Here is a 21,824-nt window from a genome sequence, read left to right on the forward strand (position 1 = left end):
CCTCCCGTTTGCCCTACCACCTGTGTCAATTACATGCTTCCTTAGACTTTTATTATATATACACTCAGACAGTCATATTTTATAAAAAATGTAGGTCTACATTCTACCTAAGTATTATATGCATACAAATATACAGGTGAATTTCGAAAAATTTTAATATTGTGCAAAAGTTCATTTATTTCACTAATGCAACTTAAAAGGTGGAACTAATATATGAGATACACTCATTACATGCAAAGCAAGATAGTTCACGCCGTGATTTATCATAATTGTGATGATTATGGCTTACAGCTCATGAAAACCCCAAATCCACAATATAAGAAAATTAGATTATTACATGCAATCAATAAAACAAGGATTGTATATAGAACAATATCAGACTTGGTTTGGGCCCCTTTTGCAGCAATTACTGCCTCAATGCGGCGTGGCATGGAAGCTATCAGCCTGTGGCACTGCCTTCAGCTCTTCTGCATTGTTCCGTCTCATGTCTCTCATCTTTCTCTTGGCAATGCCCCATAGATTGTCTATGTGGTTCAGGTCTGGTGAGTTGGCTGGCCAATCAAGCACAGTAATCCCACGGTAATTGAACCGGATTTTGGTGCTTTTGGCAGTGTGGGCAGATGCTGGAAAAGGAAGTCAGCATCCCCATAGAGCTTGTCTGCGGTAGGAAGGATAAAGTGCTCCAAAATCTCCTGGTAGACGGCTACTTTGACCCTGGACTTAATGAAGCACAGTGGACCAATACCAGCAGATGACATGGCTCCCCAAATCAACACAGACTGTGGAAACTTCATACTGGACTTCAAGCATCTTGCAGTGTGTGCCTCTCCATTCTTCCTCCATACTCTGGGTCCTTGGTTTCCAAATGAGATGCAAAATTTGCTCTCATCAGAAAAGAGGACTTTGGACCACTGGGCAACAGACCAGGTCTGTTTTTCTTTAGCCCAGGTAAGACGCTTCTGACGTTTGTTGTTCAGGAGTGGCTTGACAAGAGGAATACAACATTTGAAGCCCATTTCCAGGATCAGTCTGTGTGTGGTGGCTCTTGATGCACTGACTCCAGCCTCAGTCCACTCCTTGTGAAAGTCCCCAACACTTTTGAATGGCCTTTTCCTGACAATCCTCTCCATGCCGCGGTCATCCCTGCTGCTTGTGCACTTTTTTCTTCCACACTTTTCCCTTCCACATAACTTTCTATTAATATGCTTTGATACAGCACTTTGGGAACATCCGACTTCTTTTGCAATTACCTTTTGAGGCTTTCCCTCCTTATTGAGGGTGTCAATGATGGTTTTCTGCACCCTTTGCAGGTGTTATGGCTTAATTAGCTGATTAGAGTGGGACACTTTGAGCCTAGAATATTGCACCTTTTTACAATATTCTAATTTTCTGAGATTGTGGATTTGGGGTTTTCATGAGCTGTAAGCCATAATCATCACAATTATTTCACCTGTATATTCCACCAGACGTAATTGGAAAGTTGTTTTAAAAAATTGTATGCTCTAGCCGAATCAGAAAATAAAATGTTTGGCTTGTATGTTTCTTTAGAAAGCATAATTAAAATAATTCTTCAAAATGTTTGGTGAGGCTTGGAGTAGCAAGTACAGATGTGTCCAAAATTATTGGTACCCTTCCACTTTTTTAGTAAAACGCACAATTTTCACTGAACTAAGTAAAAATTTACAAACGTGTTTGGTATCCACCATTCTTTATTTCAAATGTAATAGAACAGAAACTTCACTTTTGATTTCTGACTTCACGTATTACTTTAAACTGTAATATAAAGACAGGGACAAAAATATTGGTACTCTTAACCTAATATTTCATAGCAGAGCCATTGGAGAAAATAATAATTGCAATCCCGAGTTTTCTTAAGCACTGAATAAGATTTCTACACTTTTTTTAAAGTGGAATTTGGCCTACTCTTGAGCAAGCCGCTACAGTTACAGTTTTTTCCACATATTTCTTTTATCTCAGTATTTGTAATGCATTTATTTATTTGTTATGCATAATGGTAATCTCTGGAGACAATTTTGTTACAAGAATTTCCTTTAATTTATTTAACGTCATAATTTTGGAATTACTCATGGTGTCGAAACGTAAAAGACTAATTAAGGTACACCATATTGTTTGAAGTCAAAATTATGTGAAATATGGAATTTCATAACAGGTAAGCGTCAGTGGTGCCATTTCAACTCTGTTGCTTCATGTATTTTCTAAAAAAAAATAAAAAAATGTTTTGGTGTTGGATGTTAACTGTCTCAAGATTATTGGTTTTGCAGAAGAGATAGGGGAAAAAAAGGCAGGCAAAGGACTTTAAACCTAGTTTTTTTTTTTACCACCTGAGATCTCATATCTTTTTGAGCCCTTATAACTTTTGTGTGCATTTATTTATTTTTTTAAATAATTTTGGAGGGGGGAGGTTTAGAGAACTGTTTCGGAGGTGGGATGGTAAAAAGGGAATCCTACACTGCAAAAAATAATTATAGAAAATTAATTAATTCAAAAATAAAAAAAATTGCCAAAAAACCTATACTGGCAGACTGTCTGCCAGTACCTAAGCTAGTGGTGGTGGGGAAAGAGCTGTTTGGGAGGGATCAGGGAGGTGCAAGCTAGCTAACTAACCTTTTCACTGCCAGGAATTTCAGAAGTGTGGTATGCAGCTGCAATTAGTGGCCTTCTAATTACCAAAAAGCAATGGCAAAGCCATGTATGTCTGCTATTTCTGCAGTGAAGGACCCCAAAGTTTGTGAAAAAGTTAAAGGGACACTGAACCCAATTTTTTTCTTTTGTGATTCAGATAGAGCATGCAATTTTAAGCAACTTTCTAATTTATTCCTATTCTCAAATTTTCTTCATTTTCTTGGTATCTTTATTTGAAATGCAAGAATGTAAGTTTAGATGCCGACCTATTTTTAGTGAATAATTTTGAAATGGTTCCTTCTAAAAAGCTATACCTGATTTTTTTTTTTTACATATGGGATATGAATTAGTGAAATTCTTAAATAGAGTAGTGAAAAAAAAGGAAGAAATGAAAACTTCAAATGTCTATTCAGATAGATACCACAGAGCACATCTGTTTAAAGGGAGAGTAAACAACTTGAGCTTTTTCTATGATATGTAATATATATGTAATGAAACAATTTTTTTGCCATATATTTTCATTATTTATTTTGCCCCCTTTTCTTGTAATTTAGCTCTCAAAGTTGGGGATTTTCCATCTCAGAACTTTAAATGCACCCTGCTGATTTCTCAAGTCTAATCCTGCTACATATCTGTCCCAGAATATCCCTCCATTATTGAGCAAAAGTATTTAATTATAGTGTTTCAGCCTTAAAGGGACACGCTAATCAAAATTAAACTTTCATTATTCAAATAGAGCATGTAATTTTAAACAACTTTCCAATTTACTTCCATTAACAAAATGTGCACAGTCTTTATATTTAAACTTTTTGAGTCGCCAGCTCCTACTGAGCATGTGCAAGAATTCACAGAATAAATGTGTATGCATTTGTGATTGGCTGACGGCTGTCACATGGTACACGGGGAGTGGAAATATACATAACTTTTAAAATTGTTAGAAAAAAATCTTCTACTCATTTGAAGTTCAAACTAAGTGCTATTGCATAGTCTTGTTATCATGCATTTGTTGATTATGCAAATCTACTGTGTTGACTGGGCCTTTTGAGATGACCGCAAATCTACTTATTATGGATTACTGGGAGTTAGGCACATTAGGATATCCTTTTCCAAAAATCTTGACCCACATTTCTTTCCGGATGTTTCTACTTATATCTCTTCAATTGCTAAATTTAAAAATGTAGCCACCAATAAGCAAGCATAACCCAGATGCTGAAACAAAAATGGGCCGGCTCCTAAGCTTACATTCCTGCTTTTGCAAATAAAGACACCAAAAGAACAAAGAAAATTTGATAATAGGAGTAAATTAAAAAGTTGCTTAAAATTGCATGCTCTATCTGAATCATGAAAGAAAAAAAATTAGGTTCAGTATTCCTTTTAATATATTACATCATGAAAACAATTTATATGATAGACATGTCATTTTCTATCAAAATAGTCCATGTGTTTCCACAATGTGAGTGATTAACAGTATATTGTTAATGTTCCTAAATAGAAATATACAGTATCATTTCAGCCAGGCTTGAGAGAGGGTTTATGGCCTGTCATAAAGGGTGGCTACATTCCTTGCCCTTTCCTTAAAGAAAAAATTATTTAATGTGGAATCTGGCTAAATCATATTGTTGTTTACATTGGAAGCTGCTACAGCGTAATGAACCCCTTCCCGCCCGGACTTATTTGTCTACATCGGAACAAAGTTCAGATGAAAACAAATAAGTAGCAATTGAAATCACGCAATTATTCATGCGATCCGGTCAGGGGGGAGTGCCTATGACGCTACACATCCCTTCCAACCTACAATCTCATTCAGGAAGCGCCTAAGTTTTTAGTATAGCCAAATGGCTAGTAGGTTCTATGCTGTCCTAAGGGTGCTAAAGCCCAGAACAGTTAGGACGGCATTGAACGTCATAAGGGCGGGATAACATCTTTCCTTCCCATTTCCCTTGGGACAGACTATGCTTGTAAAGTTATAGGTTTTCATCTTTATTTTTAACTGTTTGCGTTGTATAACTGTGTTTGTTAATTCCTTTTTTATATAAATGTACTTTGACTATTTTTGTCTAAATAAACTTTCCTTTATTAAATTCTGCCTTTGTCAAATATTTGAACCACTTTACTGAAGACTCAAAAACATTTATTATAATTTTAGCTAAATTCTGTTTTGGAGTTATAAATCTAGTACTCTGGGGTTTCTTAAGATTTCCTAATTCCCATTAACAATCCTAATTGGTGGCAGCAGAGATAGTTTAGTGTGGGTGGCATTAAAGGGGAGTTTTGGGCATTTTCTGGGTTTATGATAGACTGGGGAGTGTTTGTTAACCCTTGCACTCACTGAACTAAGTTACATGTGCTTGAAGCGGCTTGGTTCTGTCAGTCTGATTAAAAGGGTAAAGGGATGGTTAACCCTTTGGATCACAAACTGACAGTTGCAGGGTTGATTATCCCTTTCTGTGACAAATATCCACGGACATATATAAATTACTATTTTACCATTTGTTTAAACTATTACTCTCATCTTCTATATCCATTTGTATGTCCTCCTCAAACTCCTTATGTAGGGATGATGGGGTATGCTAATGATTTAGGAAAAAATAATAATTTTGTCCCTTTGCCATTTGAGGCTGCTTTGTATGTTAAAACCACCACTGATACTGAAAATTTTAATACTTCACATTAGACTATAGAAAAGCTATGTAAACAAGAAACAGCAGCAGAAATGCAGTCACCCAATGGGGAGACAAAGAGCCCAGCCTATTTGAAAAGGGTGTTCTTGCAGCAACTTTGAATACAAAGCACTCTCATTGGCTGCTTGCCTGAATACATTGTCTTTTTAATCACATCACTTTTGTTACTCTTATTATTTTTCTGAAACCAATTTCTTTTTTTTTTTTTAGGTACTGTGTGAATATGGGATGGTACATGTTACATCTGAGAAGAGCAATGGCAAGGATTACTGCATTTTGTTCAATCCATCGTGGGCCCGTCTCCCTCATGACCTTACCAAAGCTGTAAGTACTTCCGCTCTTCTAAAACCAAAAAACCCACTGAAACCTTATAGTGAGGTATCTAAAACTACATCTCTCTGGATTGTTAAGTTACTTCATTTAAAGGGACAGTAAACGGTAAACATTTCTGTTGACATTTTAAAAACAAATTAGCACAGTTTTTTTTTTTTGTTGCTGCAGTTGTTTCTCAATAGCCAAACTCTATCAAGAGCCAATCCAGGCTGGTCTGCAGCTGACAAGTTTAGCCACGGTTATTATATAGTGCTTTATTTTGCAGTTATCCGCTGAAGGGAAGATATGAGGCAGGGTTAACCTCAAGAAGTCTACAGTATACTTTTCTGGCTGTTAGAACTAGATAATCCACAATTTCCAAACAACATTGCATGTAAAGGGGGCAAAATAAATAATGAACGTTTATTGCAAAGTTATTTTATTACACATAACTAAACCTTAATCTCAAGGTGTGTACTGTCCCTTTAATATGACAGGAATGCAAAATGGTCAGTTCTACAGAATTTTGCAGAGCTATACAAATAAATTATATTACTTCTCTACTTTATGTGGATTAATTGAGGATAGTTACTGAATATTGAATAGGCCAGTAAGAGACGTTTAACAGTTTATTTCCCTTTAAATTAACTTTATATTCAAAGTGTTTCTACTATGCACATAAAAGAACAACAGTTTGAGTTAAAAAAAAAAAGAAATAAAAAAAAATATATATATAATTATTTTTCAAATTATTTGTATTTATATGATCGAGCTGCAGCAACACACGTTGCGAGATAGAGATATATATATATATATATATATATATATTTAGAAAGAATATATTGAAAATACAGAAACTCAATGCAACAAAAGTGAATACACCTGTGATCACTGACACACAAGTTAGATAGTTGAAACAAAATCTAGTTCAGACGGGCAAGTGCTTCAGACTTGGCTCTGGAGATTACAAATGGAAAAAAGCATTTCTGTCACACCTCAGACAGTGCAAAGGACATTGCATAATGTCAACCGCTATGGACGGCATCCAAGAAACACAAACCTAGCGTTCTCTTCGGCACAAAACTGCAAGATTAAACTTTGCTAAACAGTTTGAAAAAAGCCTGATGAATATTGGGAGCACATTCATTGGTCAAATGAGACAAAGAAAAATGTGTTCGGCTCAGATAGGGTCCAGCATGTTTGGCTTGAACCTGGCCAAGACTACAACAGTTAATGCATAGTCCCAGCAGTGAAGCAGAGAGATGATATGGGGTTGCATGAGTGCAAAAGGTGTTGGTGCAATAACATTTATAGATGGCAGCATGAATTCCTGTGGATAATATAAAATACTGGCTGACAAGATAACTCCCAGTCTTCAGAAGCTTTGGCAGAAGAGTAATATTCCAGCATGATAACGATCTAAAACACACTGCCAAAATCACTTGAGTTTCTAAAGAAGAAAAAAGTGAAAACCATGATATGACCAAGTATGTCACCTGACTTGAATCCAAAAGAACAACCTTTGGTGTATTTTATAGAGAAATGTAGAGAAACACAACCCCTTTAACAAAGAGCAGCTGAATAAAATTCCTCTAAAGAATTTCACTTGTGTTCCTAGTGTCTATCTTATGTAATGTAACTAAACAAATGTGTTCAGCGACACCAGCAATTGTGTGTATATCACTACCTGATGTGTAAGAGTCTGCCTTTGGCTTCACTCATTTGTGAAGAATCTGCTGTACTTCTCTGTTGCGTCACATGTTTTACATTAGGCATGTTCATAACATAACATAATCGGCTCCCTCTATGTCCTCAATTATAGTTGAGAGGTTTTAAGGCAATAGACATTTGGAAAGGGGAATATTAACAGGAATGTGCCCTTTTTTTTTTGGTATGGTAGATATCATCAAACTTGATGACTAATGTATTTTGAAAGTAAATATTACCAGGTGAATCTTATGTGTTTTTGTTGTTGTAGTTTTTTTTTTTTTTTTTTAAAATAGTGGTTGCTGTCCATAGCCAATTATAATTTGTCGTCACTATTTTGGAGGAAAACTGTGTTTTATTCACAAATAATAATGTGAGATCTAATAATCTGTTGTTCAGTTCCTCTACAAAGCTCTCCTCTCTTGCATAGCCATCAGCCTGGACGCCTTTGAATTGCAGTCTTTGAGTTCTCGAACAGAACATCAAGCTAGGGACAAGGCAGTGCTCAGTTTCTCTTTGAAAGATGGTTTGTAATTAGACTTACATAGTCTCCTCCTGTTGGAACGTGCTTCTTTCCTTTTGGAGGTCTTTAATATGGATTTCTGAATTCTTATATGTTTTTCCACAAACAAAACAAGATGTCAGTCTGTAGCATTCTCCTTTTTCAGGTCCTCAGGGGCACAGAAGTCAGTTTTGCAGAACATTTTGTAATGCAAATTATGTTTAAAAAAGGACTGCCTTAAAGGGAAAGTATACTTGAAAATTGTTATTGTTTAAAAATATTGATAATCCATTAACTACTCATTCCCCGGTTTTGCATAACCAACACTAATATTTTTTTATTGTTTTTAGCTTTTTACAATCTTGAATTTTAGCCAATTAGTGCTAGTTCTTGTAAACCCATTATCATTGTCCACAGGAGTAAACACAATGTTATCTATAAGGTACACTGGAACTAGCAGCGCCTGGCTGTAGTGCAAGATTGTAAAAAGCACTGAGATAAGGGGCAGCCTGCAGACAATTAGAAACAGGCAATGTTAGATGTTCTAAAATATATTAATATAACAATGTTGGTTATGCAAAGCTGGGGAATGGGTAGTAAAGTCGCTATCTATCTTTTTAAACAATAAAAAAATCAAGTTGACTATCACTTTTAACTTTTTGAGTTAAAGGGACAGTGAACCCAATTTTTTTCTTTCGTGATTCAGATAGAGCATGAAATTTAAAGCAACTTTCTAATTTACTCCTATTAAAAAAAATTCTTCTTTCTCCAACATAGGTGTGTCCGGTCCACGGCGTCATCCTTACTTGTGGGATATTCTCTTCCCCAACAGGAAATGGCAAAGAGCCCAGCAAAGCTGGTCACATGATCCCTCCTAGGCTCCGCCTTCCCCAGTCATTCTCTTTGCCGTTGTACAGGCAACATCTCCACGGAGATGGCTTAGAGTTTTTTGGTGTTTAACTGTAGTTTTTATTATTCAATCAAGAGTTTATTTTAAAATAGTGCTGGTATGTACTATTTACTCTGAAACAGAAAGGTGATGAAGATTTCTGTTTGTAAGAGGAAAATGATTTTAGCAACCGTTACTAAAATCGATGGCTGTTTCCACACAGGACTGTTGAGAGGAATTAACTTCAGTTGGGGGAAACAGTGAGCAGACTTTTGCTGCTTGAGGTATGACACATTTCTAACAAGACGATGTAATGCTGGAAGCTGTCATTTTCCCTATGGGATCCGGTAAGCCATTTTTATTACATAAGAAAAAAAGGGCTTCACAAGGGCTTTTAAGACTGTAGACATTTTCTGGGCTAAAACGATTGATATATAAACATATTTTATACTTCATAGCTTTGAGGAATTATTTTATTCTTGGGAATTATGTAAAATAACCGGCAGGCACTGTATTGGACACCTTATCCTCTAGGGGCTTTCCCTAATCATAGGCAGAGCCTCATTTTCGCGCCTCTATTGCGCACTTGTTTTTAGGAAGCATGACATGCAGATGCATGTGTGAGGAGCTCTGATACACAGAAAAGACTTTCTGAAGGCGTCATTTGGTATTGTATTCCCCTTTGGGCTTGGTTGGGTCTCAGCAAAGCAGATACCAGGGACTGTAAAGGGGTTAAATATAAAAACGGCTCCGGTTCCGTTATTTTAAGAGTTAAAGCTTTCAAATTTGGTGTGCAATACTTTTAAGGCTTTAAGACACTGTGGTGAAATTTTGGTGAATTTTGAACAATTCCTTCATACTTTTTCACATTTGCAGTAATAAAGTGTGTTCAGTTTAAAATTTAAAGTGACAGTAACGGTTTTATTTTAAAACGTTTTTTGTACTTTGTTATCAAGTTTATGCCTGTTTAACATGTCTGAACTACCAGATAGACTGTGTTCTGTATGTGGGGAAGCCAAGGTTCCTTCTCATTTAAATAGATGTGATTTATGTGACACAAAATTTAGAGATAATGATGCCCAAGATGATTCCTCAAGTGAGGGGAGTAAGCATGGTACTGCATCATCCCCTCCTTCGTCTACACCAGTCTTGCCCACACAGGAGGCCCCTAGTACATCTAGTGCGCCAATACTCCTTACTATGCAACAATTAATGGCTGTAATGGATAATTCTATCAAAAACATTTTAGCCAAAATGCCCACTTATCAGCGAAAGCGCGACTGCTCTGTTTTAGAAAATACTGAAGAGCATGAGGACGCTGATGATATTGTTTCTGAAGTGCCCCTACACCAGTCTGAGGGGGCCAGGGAGGTTTTGTCTGAGGGAGAAATTTCAGATTCAGGGAAAATTTCTCAACAAGCTGAACCTGATGTGATTACATTTAAATTTAAATTGGAACATCTCCGCGCCCTGCTTAAGGAGGTGTTATCTACTCTGGATGATTGTGAGAATTTGGTCATTCCAGAGAAATTATGTAAAATGGACAAGTTCCTAGAGGTCCCGGGGCCCCCCGAAGCTTTTCCTATACCCAAGCGGGTGGCGGACATTGTAAATAAAGAATGGGAAAGGCCCGGCATACCTTTCGTCCCTCCCCCTATATTTAAGAAATTGTTTCCTATGGTCGACCCCAGAAAGGACTTATGGCAGACAGTCCCCAAGGTCGAGGGGGCGGTTTCTACTCTAAACAAACGCACCACTATACCCATAGAAGATAGTTGTGCTTTCAAAGATCCTATGGATAAAAAATTAGAGGGTTTGCTTAAAAAGATGTTTGTTCAGCAAGGTTACCTTCTACAACCAATTTCATGCATTGTTCCTGTCACTACAGCAGCGTGTTTCTGGTTCGATGAACTAGAAAAGGCGCTCAATAAAGATTCTTCTTATGAGGAGATTTTGGACAGAATTCATGCTCTCAAATTGGCTAACTCTTTCACCCTAGACGCCACTTTGCAATTGGCTAGATTAGCGGCGAAAAATTCTGGGTTTGCTATTGTGGCGCGCAGAGCGCTTTGGCTAAAATCTTGGTCAGCGGATGCGTCTTCCAAGAACAAATTGCTTAACATTCCTTTCAAGGGGAAAACGCTGTTTGGCCCTGACTTGAAAGAGATTATTTCTGATATCACTGGGGGCAAGGGCCACGCCCTTCCTCAGGATAGGTCTTTCAAGGCCAAAAATAAACCTAATTTTCGTCCCTTTCGCAGAAACGGACCAGCCCCAAGTGCTACGTCCTCTAAGCAAGAGGGTAATACTTCTCAAGCCAAACCAGCCTGGAGGCCAATGCAAGGCTGGAACAAAGGAAAGCAGGCCAAGAAACCTGCCACTGCTACCAAGACAGCATGAGATGTTGGCCCCCGATCCGGGACCGGATCTGGTGGGGGGCAGACTCTCTCTCTTCGCTCAGGCTTGGGCAAGAGATGTTCTGGATCCTTGGGCGCTAGAAATAGTCTCCCAAGGTTATCTTCTGGAATTCAAGGGGCTTCCCCCAAGGGGGAGGTTCCACAGGTCTCAATTGTCTTCAGACCACATAAAAAAACAGGCATTCTTACATTGTGTAGAAGACCTGTTAAAAATGGGAGTGATTCATCCTGTTCCATTAGGAGAACAAGGGATGGGGTTCTACTCCAATCTGTTCGTAGTTCCCAAAAAAGAGGGAACATTCAGACCAATCTTAGATCTCAAGATCCTAAACAAGTTTCTCAAGGTTCCATCGTTCAAAATGGAAACCATTCGAACAATTCTTCCTTCCATCCAGGAAGGTCAATTCATGACCACGGTGGATTTAAAGGATGCGTATCTACATATTCCTATCCACAAGGAACATCATCGGTTCCTAAGGTTCGCATTCCTGGACAAGCATTACCAGTTTGTGGCACTTCCGTTCGGATTAGCCACTGCTCCAAGAATTTTCACAAAGGTACTAGGGTCCCTTCTAGCGGTGCTAAGACCAAGGGGCATTGCAGTAGTACCTTACTTGGACGACATTCTGATTCAAGCGTCGTCCCTTCCACAAGCAAAGGCTCACACGGACATTGTCCTGGCCTTTCTCAGATCTCACGGGTGGAAAGTGAACGTAGAAAAAAGTTCTCTATCTCCGTCAACAAGGGTTCCCTTCTTGGGAACAATAATAGACTCCGTAGAAATGAGGATTTTTCTGACAGAGGCCAGAAAATCAAAACTTCTAAACTCTTGTCAAGTACTTCATTCTGTTCCTCTTCCTTCCATAGCGCAGTGCATCGAAGTAATAGGTTTGATGGTAGCGGCAATGGACATAGTTCCTTTTGCGCGAATTCATCTAAGACCATTACAACTGTGCATGCTCAGTCAGTGGAATGGGGATTATACAGACTTGTCTCCGACGATACAAGTAGATCAGAGGACCAGAGATTCACTCCGTTGGTGGCTGTCCCTGGACAACCTGTCACAGGGGATGAGCTTCCGCAGACCAGAGTGGGTCATTGTCACGACCGACGCCAGTCTGGTGGGCTGGGGCGCGGTCTGGGGACCCCTGAAAGCTCAGGGTCTTTGGTCTCGGGAAGAATCTCTTCTCCCGATAAATATTCTGGAACTGAGAGCGATATTCAATGCTCTCAAGGCTTGGCCTCAGCTAGCAAAGGCCAAATTCATACGGTTTCAATCAGACAACATGACGACTGTTGCGTACATCAACCATCAGGGGGGAACAAGGAGTTCCCTGGCGATGGAAGAAGTGACCAAAATCATTCAATGGGCGGAGACTCACTCCTGCCACTTGTCTGCAATCCACATCCCAGGAGTGGAAAATTGGGAAGCGGATTTTCTGAGTCGTCAGACATTTCATCCGGGGGAGTGGGAACTCCATCCGGAAATCTTTGCCCAAATTACTCAGTTGTGGGGCATTCCAGACATGGATCTGATGGCCTCTCGTCAGAACTTCAAGGTTCCTTGCTACGGGTCCAGATCCAGGGATCCCAAGGCGACTCTAGTAGATGCACTAGTAGCACCTTGGACCTTCAAACTAGCTTATGTATTCCCGCCGTTTCCTCTCATCCCCAGGCTGGTAGCCAGGATCAATCAGGAGAGGGCATCGGTGATCTTGATAGCTCCTGCGTGGCCACGCAGGACTTGGTATGCAGACCTGGTGAATATGTCATCGGCTCCACCATGGAAGCTACCTTTGAGACGGAACCTTCTTGTTCAAGGTCCGTTCGAACATCCGAATCTGGTCTCACTCCAACTGACTACCTGGAGATTGAACGATTGATCTTATCAAAGCGAGGGTTCTCAGATTCTGTCATTGATACTCTTGTTCAGGCCAGAAAGCCTGTAACTAGAAAAATCTACCACAAAATATGGAAAAAATATATCTGTTGGTGTGAATCTAAAGGATTCCCTTGGGACAAGATAAAAATTCCTAAGATTCTATCCTTTCTTCAAGAAGGTTTGGAGAAAGGATTATCTGCAAGTTCTTTGAAGGGACAGATTTCTGCCTTATCTGTGTTACTTCACAAAAAGCTGGCAGCTGTGCCAGATGTTCAAGCCTTTGTTCAGGCTCTGGTTAGAATCAAGCCTGTTTACAAACCTTTGACTCCTCCTTGGAGTCTCAATTTAGTTCTTTCAGTTCTTCAGGGGGTTCCGTTTGAACCCTTACATTCCGTTGATATTAAGTTATTATCTTGGAAAGTTTTGTTTTTGGTTGCAATTTCTTCTGCTAGAAGAGTTTCAGAATTATCTGCTCTGCAGTGTTCTCCTCCTTATCTGGTGTTCCATGCAGATAAGGTGGTTTTGCGTACTAAACCTGGTTTTCTTCCGAAAGTTGTTTCTAACAAAAACATTAACCAGGAGATAGTCGTGCCTTCTTTGTGTCCGAATCCAGTTTCAAAGAAGGAACGTTTGTTGCACAATTTGGATGTAGTTCGTGCTTTAAAATTCTATTTAGATGCTCCAAAGGATTTTAGACAAACATCTTGCTTGTTTGTTTATTCTGGTAAAAGGAGAGGTCAAAAAGCAACTTCTACCTCTCTCTCCTTTTGGCTTAAAAGCATCATCAGATTGGCTTACGAGACTGCCGGACGGCAGCCTCCTGAAAGAATCACAGCTCATTCCACTAGGGCTGTGGCTTCCACATGGGCCTTCAAGAACGAGGCTTCTGTTGATCAGATATGTAAGGCAGCGACTTGCTCTTCACTGCACACTTTTACTAAATTTTACAAATTTGATACTTTTGCTTCTTCTGAGGCTATTTTTGGGAGAAAGGTTTTGCAAGCCGTGGTGCCTTCCATCTAGGTGACCTGATTTGCTCCCTCCCTTCATCCGTGTCCTAAAGCTTTGGTATTGGTTCCCACAAGTAAGGATGACGCCGTGGACCGGACACACCTATGTTGGAGAAAACAGAATTTATGTTTACCTGATAAATTACTTTCTCCAACGGTGTGTCCGGTCCACGGCCCGCCCTGGTTTTTTAATCAGGTCTGATAATTTATTTTCTTTAACTACAGTCACCACGGTATCATATGATTTCTCCTATGCAAATTTCCTCCTTTACGTCGGTCGAGTGACTGGGGAAGGCGGAGCCTAGGAGGGATCATGTGACCAGCTTTGCTGGGCTCTTTGCCATTTCCTGTTGGGGAAGAGAATATCCCACAAGTAAGGATGACGCCGTGGACCGGACACACCGTTGGAGAAAGTAATTTATCAGGTAAACATGAATTCTGTTTTCTCTTGGTATCTTTATTTGAAATGCAAGAATGTAAGTTTAAATGCCGGCCTATTTTTTGTGAACAACCTGGGTTGTTCTTGCCGATTGGTGGATAAATTCATCCACCAATAAAAAAGTGCTGTCCATAGGTCTGAACCAAAAAAAAGCTTAGCTGACTTCTTTTTCAAATGAAGATAGTAAGAGAATGAAGAAAAAATGATAATAGGAGTTAATTAGAAAGTTGCTTAAAATTGCATGCTCTATCTGAATCATGGAAGAAAAAATTTGGGTTCACTGTCCCTTTAATGTTTTATTAGTGCTGCATTGCCACATCCAGCACACACACACAAATGTTGATTGGTATGTAATGCCCCGTGCATGTTCCTTGGGCCATACTTACCAACTGGTGCTCACGTAAGTACAGAGATCTGCACTAGTAACATCTTGTCATTAAAGAAAAAAAGGACTTAAAAGTTCCTATCTTTTTTACACAGTTTATTCACGGCCAATTACATTTTATATCCCTTTACTGTTTCTTTAACCCCTTAATGACCGGAACATTTTTCAATTTTCTTACCCTTAATGACAATGGCTATTTTTACATTTCTGTGGTGTTTGTGTTCAGCTGTAATTTTCCTCTTACTCATTTACTGTACCCACACATATTATATACCGTTTTTCTCGCCATTAAATGGACTTTCTAAATATACCATTATTTTCATTATATCTTATAATTTACTATAAAAAATGTTATAAAATATGAGGAAAAAATGGAAAAAACACACTTTTTCTAACTTTGACCCCCAAAATCTGTTACACATCTACAACCACTAAAAAAACACCCATGCTAAATAGTTTCTAAATTTTGTCCTGAGTTTAGAAATACCCAATGTTTACATGTTCTTTGCTTTTTTTGTAAGTTATAGGGCCATAAATACAAGTAGCACTTTGCTATTTCTAAACCACTTTTTCTTTCATGTAATTAGCAAGAGTCCATGAGCTAGTGATGTATGGGATATACATTCCTACCAGGAGGGGCAAAGTTTCCCAAACCTCAAAATGCCTATAAATACACCCCTCACCACACCCACAATTCAGTTTTACAAACTTTGCCTCCTATGGAGGTGGTGAAGTAAGTTTGTGCTAGATTCTACGTTGATATGCGCTCCGCAGCAAGTTGGAGCCCGGTTTTCCTCTCAGCGTGCAGTGAATGTCAGAGGGATGTGAGGAGAGTATTGCCTATTTGAATGCAGTGATCTCCTTCTACGGGGTCTATTTCATAGGTTCTCTGTTATCGGTCGTAGAGATTCATCTCTTACCTCCCTTTTCAGATCGACGATATACTCTTATTTATATACCATTACCTCTACTGATTCTCGTTTCAGTACTGGTTTGGCTTTCTACAAACATGTAGATGAGTGTCCTGGGGTAAGTAAATCTTATTTTCTGTGACACTCTAAGCTATGGTTGGGCACTTTGTTTATAAAGTTCTAAATATATGTATTCAAACATTTATTTGCCTTGACTCAGAATGTTCAACATTCCTTATTTTCAGACAGTCAGTTTCATATTTGGGATAATGCATTTGAAAATGCTTCATTTTATTGCGTCATTCTTGGCGCGGACTTTTTTGGCGCAAAAAATCTTTTCCGTTTCCGGCGTCATACGTGTCGCCGGAAGTTGCGTCATTTTTTGACGTTATTTTGCGCCAAAAATGTCGGCGTTCCGGAAGTGGCGGCATTTTTGGCGCCAAAAGCATTTAGGCGCCAAATAATGTGGGCGTCTTATTTGGCGCTAAAAAAAAATAAAAATAAAAATTTGGGCGTCGCTTTTGTCTCCACATTATTTAAGTCTCATTTTTCATTGCTTCTGGTTGCTAGAAGCTTGTTCTTTGGCATTTTTTCCCATTCCTGAAACTGTCATTTAAGGAATTTGATCAATTTTGCTTTATATGTTGTTTTTTCTCTTACATATTGCAAGATGTCTCACGTTGCATCTGAGTCAGAAGATACTTCAGGAAAATCGCTGTCTAGTGCTGGACCTACCAAAGCTAAGTGTATCTGCTGTAAACTTTTGGTAGCTATTCCTCCGGCTGTTGTTTGTATTAATTGTCATGACAAACTTATTAATGCAGATAATATTTCCTTTAGTAAAGTACCATTGCCTGTTGCAGTTCCTTCAACATCTAAGGTGCAGAATGTTCCTGATAACATAAGAGATTTTGTTTCTGAATCCATCAAGAAGGCTATGTCTGTTATTTCTCCTTCTAGTAAACATAAAAAATCTTTTAACACTTCTCTCCCTACAGATGAATTTTTAAATGAACATCATCATTCTGATTCTGATGATTCTTCTGGTTCAGAGGATTCTGTCTCAGAGATTGATGCTGATAAATCTTCATATTTATTTAAAATGGAATTTATTCGTTCTTTACTTAAAGAAGTACTAATTGCTTTAGAAATAGAGGATTCTGGTCCTCTTGATACTAATTCTAAACGTTTAGATAAGGTATTTAAATCTCCTGTGGTTATTCCAGAAGTTTTTCCTGTTCCTAATGCTATTTCTGAAGTAATTTCCAAAGAATGGGATAAATTGGGTAATTCATTTACTCCTTCTAAACGTTTTAAGCGATTATATCCTGTGCCGTCTGACAGATTAGAATTTTGGGACAAAATCCCTAGAGTTGATGGGGCTATTTCTACCCTTGCTAAACGTACTACTATTCCTACGTCAGATGGTACTTCGTTTAAGGATCCTTTAGATAGGAAAATTGAATCCTTTCTAAGAAAAGCTTATCTGTGTTCAGGTAATCTTCTTAGACCTGCTATATCATTGGCTGATGTTGCTGCAGCTTCAACTTTTTGGTTGGAAACTTTAGCGCAACAAGTAACAGATCATGATTCTCATAATATTATTATTCTTCTTCAGCATGCTAATAATTTTATCTGTGATGCCATTTTTGATATTATTAGAGTTGATGTCAGGTTTATGTCTCTAGCTATTTTAGCTAGAAGAGCTTTATGGCTTAAGACTTGGAATGCTGATATGGCTTCTAAATCAACTCTACTTTCCATTTCTTTCCAGGGTAACAAATTATTTGGTTCTCAGTTGGATTCTATTATCTCAACTGTTACTGGTGGGAAAGGAACTTTTTTACCACAGGATAAAAAATCTAAGGGTAAAAACAGGGCTAATAATCGTTTTCGTTCCTTTCGTTTCAACAAAGAACAAAAGCCTGATCCTTCATCCTCAGGAGCAGTTTCAGTTTGGAAACCATCTCCAGTCTGGAATAAATCCAAGCCTGCTAGAAAGGCAAAGCCTGCTTCTAAGTCCACATGAAGGTGCGGCCCTCATTCCAGCTCAGCTGGTAGGGGGCAGGTTACGTTTTTTCAAAGAAATTTGGTTCAATTCTGTTCACAATCTTTGGATTCAGAATATTGTTTCAGAAGGGTACAGAATTGGTTTCAAGATGAGACCTCCTGCAAAGAGATTTTTTCTTTCCCGTGTCCCAGTAAATCCAGTGAAAGCTCAAGCATTTCTGAATTGTGTTTCAGATCTAGAGTTGGCTGGAGTAATTATGCCAGTTCCAGTTCCGGAACAGGGGATGGGGTTTTATTCAAATCTCTTCATTGTACCAAAGAAGGAGAATTCCTTCAGACCAGTTCTGGATCTAAAAATATTGAATCGTTATGTAAGGATACCTACGTTCAAAATGGTAACTGTAAGGACTATCTTGCCTTTTGTTCAGCAAGGGCATTATATGTCCACGATAGATTTACAGGATGCATATCTGCATATTCCGATTCATCCAGATCATTATCAGTTCCTGAGATTCTCTTTTCTGGACAAGCATTACCAGTTTGTGGCTCTGCCGTTTGGCCTAGCTACAGCTCCAAGAATTTTTACAAAGGTTCTCGGTGCCCTTCTGTCTGTAATCAGAGAACAGGGTATTGTTGTATTTTCTTATTTGGACGATATCTTGGTACTTGCTCAGTCTTTACATTTAGCAGAATCTCATACGAATCGACTTGTGTTGTTTCTTCAAGATCATGGTTGGAGGATCAATTTACCAAAAAGTTCATTGATTCCTCAGACAAGGGTGACCTTTCTGGGTTTCCAGATAGATTCAGTGTCCATGACTCTGTCTTTAACAGACAAGAGACGTCTAAAATTGATTTCAGCTTGTCGAAACCTTCAGTCACAATCATTCCCTTCGGTAGCCTTATGCATGGAAATTCTAGGTCTTATGACTGCTGCATCGGACGCGATCCCCTTTGCTCGTTTTCACATGCGACCTCTACAGCTCTGTATGCTGAATCAATGGTGCAAGGATTACACAAAGATATCTCAAATAATATCTTTAAAACCGATTGTACGACACTCTCTAACATGGTGGACAGATCACCATCGTTTAATTCAGGGGGCTTCTTTTGTGCTTCCGACCTGGACTGTAATTTCAACAGATGCAAGTCTCACGGGTTGGGGAGCTGTGTGGGGATCTCTGACGGCACAAGGAGTTTGGGAATCTCAGGAGGTGAGATTACCGATCAATATTTTGGAACTCCGTGCAATTTTCAGAGCTCTTCAGTTTTGGCCTCTTCTGAAGAGAGAATCGTTCATTTGTTTTCAGACAGACAATGTCACAACTGTGGCATACATCAATCATCAAGGAGGGACTCACAGTCCTCTGGCTATGAAAGAAGTATCTCGAATTCTGGTTTGGGCGGAATCCAGCTCTGTGTAATCTCTGCGGTTCATATCCCAGGTATAGACAATTGGGAAGCGGATTATCTCAGTCGCCAAACGTTGCATCCGGGCGAATGGTCTCTTCACCCAGAGGTATTTCTTCAGATTGTTCAAATGTGGGAACTTCCAGAAATAGATCTGATGGCGTCTCATCTAAACAAGAAACTTCCCAGGTATCTGTCCAGATCCCGGGATCCTCAGGCGGAGGCAGTGGATGCATTATCACTTCCTTGGAAGTATCATCCTGCCTATATCTTTCCGCCTCTAGTTCTTCTTCCAAGAGTAATCTCCAAGATTCTGAAGGAATGCTCGTTTGTTCTGCTGGTAGCTCCGGCATGGCCTCACAGGTTTTGGTATGCGGATCTTGTCCGGATGGCCTCTTGCCAACCGTGGACTCTTCCGTTAAGACCAGACCTTCTGTCGCAAGGTCCTTTTTTCCATCAGGATCTGAAATCCTTAAATTTAAAGGTATGGAGATTGAACGCTTGATTCTTGGTCAAAGAGGTTTCTCTGACTCTGTGATTAATACTATGTTACAGGCGCGTAAATCTGTATCCAGAGAGATATATTATAGAGTCTGGAAGACTTATATTTCTTGGTGTCTTTCTCATCATTTTTCTTGGCATTCTTTTAGAATACCGAGAATTTTACAGTTTCTTCAGGATGGTTTAGATAAGGGTTTGTCCGCAAGTTCCTTGAAAGGTCAAATCTCTGCTCTTTCTGTTCTTTTTCACAGAAAGATTGCTATTCTTCCTGATATTCATTGTTTTGTACAAGCTTTGGTTCGTATAAAACCTGTCATTAAGTCAATTTCTCCTCCTTGGAGTTTGAATTTGGTTCTGGGGGCTCTTCAAGCTCCTCCGTTTGAACCTATGCATTCATTGGACATTAAATTACTTTCTTGGAAAGTTTTGTTCCTTTTGGCAATCTCTTCTGCCAGAAGAGTTTCTGAATTATCTGCTCTTTCTTGTGAGTCTCCTTTTCTGATTTTTCATCAGGATAAGGCGGTGTTGCGAACTTCTTTTGATTTTTTACCTAAAGTTGTGAATTCCAACAACATTAGTAGAGAAATTGTGGTTCCTTCATTATGTCCTAATCCTAAGAATTCTAAGGAGAAATCGTTGCATTCTTTGGATGTTGTTAGAGCTTTGAAATATTATGTTGAAGCTACTAAGTCTTTCCGTAAGACTTCTAGTCTATTTGTTATCTTTTCCGGTTCTAGAAAAGGCCAGAAAGCTTCTGCCATTTCTTTGGCATCTTGGTTGAAATCTTTAATTCATCTTGCCTATGTTGAGTCGGGTAAAACTCTGCCTCAAAGGATTACAGCTCATTCTACTAGGTCAGTTTCTACTTCCTGGGCGTTTAGGAATGAAGCTTCGATTGATCAGATTTGCAAAGCAGCAACTTGGTCCTCTTTGCATACTTTTACTAAATTCTACCATTTTGATGTATTTTCTTCTTCTGAAGCAGTTTTTGGTAGAAAAGTTCTTCAGGCAGCGGTTTCAGTTTGAATCTTCTGCTTATGTTTTTCATTAAACTTTATTTTGGGTGTGGATTATTTTCAGCAGGAATTGGCTGTCTTTATTTTATCCCTCCCTCTCTAGTGACTCTTGTGTGGAAAGATCCACATCTTGGGTAATCATTATCCCATACGTCACTAGCTCATGGACTCTTGCTAATTACATGAAAGAAAACATAATTTATGTAAGAACTTACCTGATAAATTCATTTCTTTCATATTAGCAAGAGTCCATGAGGACCGCCCTTTTTTTTGTGGTGGTTATGATTTTTGTATAAAGCACAATTATTCCAATTCCTTATTTTATATGCTTTTGCACTTTTTTATCACCCCACTTCTTGGCTATTCGTTAAACTGAATTGTGGGTGTGGTGAGGGGTGTATTTATAGGCATTTTGAGGTTTGGGAAACTTTGCCCCTCCTGGTAGGAATGTATATCCCATACGTCACTAGCTCATGGACTCTTGCTAATATGAAAGAAATGAATTTATCAGGTAAGTTCTTACATAAATTATGTTTTTTTCAAAATTAGCGCTAGTTACATTGGAACACTGATATCTGTCAGGAATACCTGAATATCCATTGACATGTATATATTTTTTTTTAGAAGACATCCCAAAGTATTGATCTAGGCCCATTTTGGTATATTTCATGCCACCGTTTCAACCGCCAAATGCAATCAAATTAAAAAAAATGTTCACTTTTTCACACATTATGTCACAAACTTTAGGTTTCCCACTGAAATTATTTACAAACAGCTTCTGCAATTATGGCACAAATGGTTGTAAATGCTTCCCTGGGATCGCCTTTGTTCAGAAATAGCAGACTTATATGGCTTTGGGGTTGCTTTTTGGTAATTAGAAGGCCGCTAAATGCCGCTGCGCACCACACGTGTTTTATGCCCAGCAGTGAAGGGGTTAATTAGGGAGCATTTAGTGTTAATTTTAGCTTTAGTTTAGTGTAGTAGACAACTCCAAGTATTGATCTAGGCCAATTTTGGTATATTTCATGCCACCATTTCACCGCCAAATGCGAGCAAATAAAAAAAACCTTTACATTTTTCACAATTTTAGGTTTCTCACTGAAATTATT

General features: G+C 38.8%; 1 protein-coding gene across 3 annotated transcripts in view; it reads left to right on the top strand.

Annotated features, from left to right (window-relative positions):
- SPPL2B (signal peptide peptidase like 2B) overlaps positions 1-21,824 on the top strand; it is a 160,945-nt gene that overhangs the window by 16,085 nt on the left and 123,036 nt on the right. For all 3 annotated transcript variants that reach the window (XM_053703023.1, XM_053703024.1, XM_053703025.1), the window contains exon 2: positions 5,535-5,648. In XM_053703023.1, coding sequence (XP_053558998.1) covers positions 5,535-5,648 — 114 coding nt within the window. The remainder of the gene's footprint in view (positions 1-5,534; positions 5,649-21,824) is intronic.

The sequence above is a fragment of the Bombina bombina genome, chromosome 2 (genome assembly GCF_027579735.1).
Source record: "Bombina bombina isolate aBomBom1 chromosome 2, aBomBom1.pri, whole genome shotgun sequence".
Taxonomy (NCBI): domain Eukaryota; kingdom Metazoa; phylum Chordata; class Amphibia; order Anura; family Bombinatoridae; genus Bombina; species Bombina bombina.